This window comes from Saprolegnia parasitica (genome assembly GCF_000151545.1).
Source record: "Saprolegnia parasitica CBS 223.65 unplaced genomic scaffold supercont2.1, whole genome shotgun sequence".
In the NCBI taxonomy this organism is placed as follows: Eukaryota; Oomycota; class Saprolegniomycetes; order Saprolegniales; family Saprolegniaceae; genus Saprolegnia; species Saprolegnia parasitica.
Window position 1 is genome coordinate 777,735 of NW_012156395.1, and position 2,924 is coordinate 780,658.

The following is a 2,924-nucleotide window of genomic DNA, read 5'->3' on the forward strand; positions in this document are numbered from 1 at the left end:
TCGAAGCGCTCGTGCCGCGCTTTGGCAAAGTGTCGGAGATCGACCAGCCCGACTTTGCACCGACGCTCGATACGTTCTGCGACGCGCTTATTTCGCTGCGCCGGCTCACCACGGTGTCGCGGCTCCTCGGCTCCTTCCTGCGCGTCGGCTCGGCTGAGCGAACGTTCATTGCCATTGCGCCGTGCATCGCCAAGCTCGTGCAAGCGTTTGGCTGGGAGGCGCTCTATTCGCCCATGAACGCGCTTCTGGACCGCTGGCTCAAGTCGCTGCGCGGCGTCGGGCTCTGCTACGGCCTCGTCGCGAGCTTGGCCGGCGCCGCCGAGTCGCCGCTCTGCGCGACCATTGACCAGCCGTTTGCGGTCGAGTGGATCGTGGCCATGTGGTCGCGGCTCGCACTCGTCGTCGACGCCCTCGCCGAGTCGGACAAGCTCTACGACGACGCGACGCTGCCCCGCATCGTCTTTCAGTACAGTTTGTTTCTGCAAATGTACGTGGATCAGCCGGCACAGCACCTCTCGCAGCGCTGGTTGTACAACTGCCTCCCGGACGGCGTCGTGACCAAAATTGCATCGTTCCTCGGACCGGTCCCGACCCTCGACGAGCTCGACAACTATGGCATCTTTTCGCCCGTGCCCGACATGACGCCGGGCCTCGCCGCTGCGCTGCGCCTCGACCAACGCGTCAACGCAGCGTATCTGGACCGCGTCGTCGACGACTACATGGCGGGCGACTTTGGCGACTACGACGACGACCGCGATTTCAACCAGGAGCTCGCGACGAGCCTTTTGGCCGTCGCGGCGGCCACCGGGCGGTTTACCGACGTGCTGAGCGAGCTCATTGCCGGGTGGCGCTTTGCACTCTCGCTGCCGATTAACGCGTTTCTTCGCGTGTGGCCGGCACTCGCGACCGCCGACGTCCAGCGCGCGTGTGCGTCGGCGCTTCTGCGCATCGCGGATCAGCTCCGCCCCGACGATCTCGTGCCGCCCGAGTTTGATTTCCACATGCTCTTGCAAGACCCGGGCACGGACGGCCCGCGCGAGGTGGTGGTGCACCAAGTCGTCGCGACCTTGAATTTTTTCGCGACGTTTGACCGCGCGCACCTCGTCCCGTTTCAAACCAAGTGGATCGCCGCGGTGACACAGAACGCCGACGCGGTTCGAACGACGCTCTGCGATGTGATCGAGGCGGTGCACGAGCATCTGCCGACGGAAACCGCGCTCGTCGCGCACCTCGCGCGCGCCTACTTGGAGGCGACTGCGGCCGCCGACCACGACGCGATCCAACGCCTCACCGACTATGCGCTGCTCGACATTGAGGTGCCGTCGTGCTGCGAGCTCTCGGTCGGCTTTCAAGAGTTTTTGCATGACCCGGTCCAAGACGAGTTCCGCGTCAACGACATCCACGCGTGCGACAAGATTGGTCCGATTGTGGCCGCCCACCCGCTGCAGTTGCGGGTCCACGAACGCACGATGACGCGCGACGACGACTTGCTCTGGGGCGACGATGACGACTACGACGACGACTACGACGATTTTGACGACGACGGGGGCGACCAATTGGTGGTGAGCGTCGTGACTAAGGTGCGCCAACCAGGACAAGTGTCGGTGGACGTCCTCCGCAGCCACTTGGCTCGCCAGCGCAACTACGAAAAGACGCTCGCGCGCTCGCGACGTGTGGCCGACATCTTGCAAGAGACCACGGAAAACATCTTGCAAGAGGTCACTGCGAGCGACGACGCCGAGTAGGTGCGAGACGAAGCTAGCCAAAACAAAGATGATGTTTCGGTCGATTTAATTGCAACAAATGCGAAAAAGCTGGAAAATACCGAAATATATTGCATCACTGCTCTCGTTCTCGGGAATGTCGCAGTGGCATTCGCCAACGCATTGCTCGATGATACTCCGTGTCAGGGCGGACGATTCAAACGGCTATGCCACGAGGTCTTCGCACCATGTCGCGGCCCCTTCGTCCTTGACACCCAGTGCAGAGACTAAAGGTCCGTTGACGTTCGACTGGATTGACGCCAGTGGGTCGTCGAGGACGTGCAAGTCGATGGAATGCAATATGAAGAAGACTGTTGGAAAGGCAAAGCAAAGGCGAAAAAGACAGAGAAATACTTCAATGAATATAGACATTGCTCTGGTTCGGCGGCTCATTCTCGTCGCGGGTGGTTTTGTTTTAGCGTTGGCTTGAAACCGCACACAATAATAATTCCCTGCGTGGGTCGGTGTAGTCAGTGGAAGGAACCTGCCGTTGCAGCACGTCGCTTGGAACGGGCGTGTTACTTGGGATGCGCCAACCCGAAAACTGTCCAGAAATGGACAGTTCCACTTGTAAATGTAACCGTCAAAGACCGACCTGTCGCAGCCGTTTCATGTCAGCCACTCGATAGCAAATACTAGTATTGATGCAAGCAAGTGATTAGGTAATGTTTATACAAGAAATATAGAAAGAGCAGGTCATTTACTGCACAGCGACATAGTCTTCGTGCACCTCGGATGTCGGGACGACCACGCCGCGCGCAACACCCTTCTCTTGCGTCTGCTGGCTCGCAAAGCTGTTAAAGATCTGCTCCAATGTCGTCTGCGCCACCGTGTACTCTTCGACGTGGTACGCGGCCTTGCAGCCCTCGAGCATCGAAAAAACGGACGAGAGAAGGAGCTTGGTCGGGCTCATGAGCTTGAATCGCGCAACGTCGTTCTGGCGCTCGAGCAGCTGCGCATTGCCGGCACCCATCGCGGTGGCCAAGAAGGCGTTGAACGCTTCGAACCGGTCTTCAGTGAGCCACCACGTACAAAAGTCGCGGGCGCGAATGTACTGGTTCTTGGTGATCGACTCCATGAGCGTGTACCCGGTCGCGTGGTCCATCGAGATGCAGCTGCTGCGCTGCGGCTTGCCGAGGCGGCGGCACGCCTCCTGCGCGT

At 60.0% G+C, this 2,924-nt stretch overlaps 2 protein-coding genes across 2 annotated transcripts in view; one reads left to right on the forward strand and one right to left on the reverse strand.

The window, feature by feature from the left end:
* Nucleotides 1-1,745, forward strand: part of SPRG_18790 (hypothetical protein) — a gene marked incomplete at both ends in the record, with an annotated part of 2,919 nt that extends 1,174 nt beyond the window's left edge. The window contains one exon of the mRNA XM_012338623.1: nucleotides 48-1,745. Within this exon, the coding sequence (XP_012194013.1) occupies nucleotides 48-1,745 (1,698 nt within the window). The remainder of the gene's footprint in view (nucleotides 1-47) is intronic.
* Nucleotides 1,746-2,463: 718 nt separating this feature from the next.
* SPRG_18791 (hypothetical protein) overlaps nucleotides 2,464-2,924 on the reverse strand; it is a gene marked incomplete at both ends in the record, with an annotated part of 5,615 nt that continues 5,154 nt past the window's right edge. Inside the window, one exon of the mRNA XM_012338624.1 lies at nucleotides 2,464-2,881. Within this exon, the coding sequence (XP_012194014.1) occupies nucleotides 2,464-2,881 (418 nt within the window). The remainder of the gene's footprint in view (nucleotides 2,882-2,924) is intronic.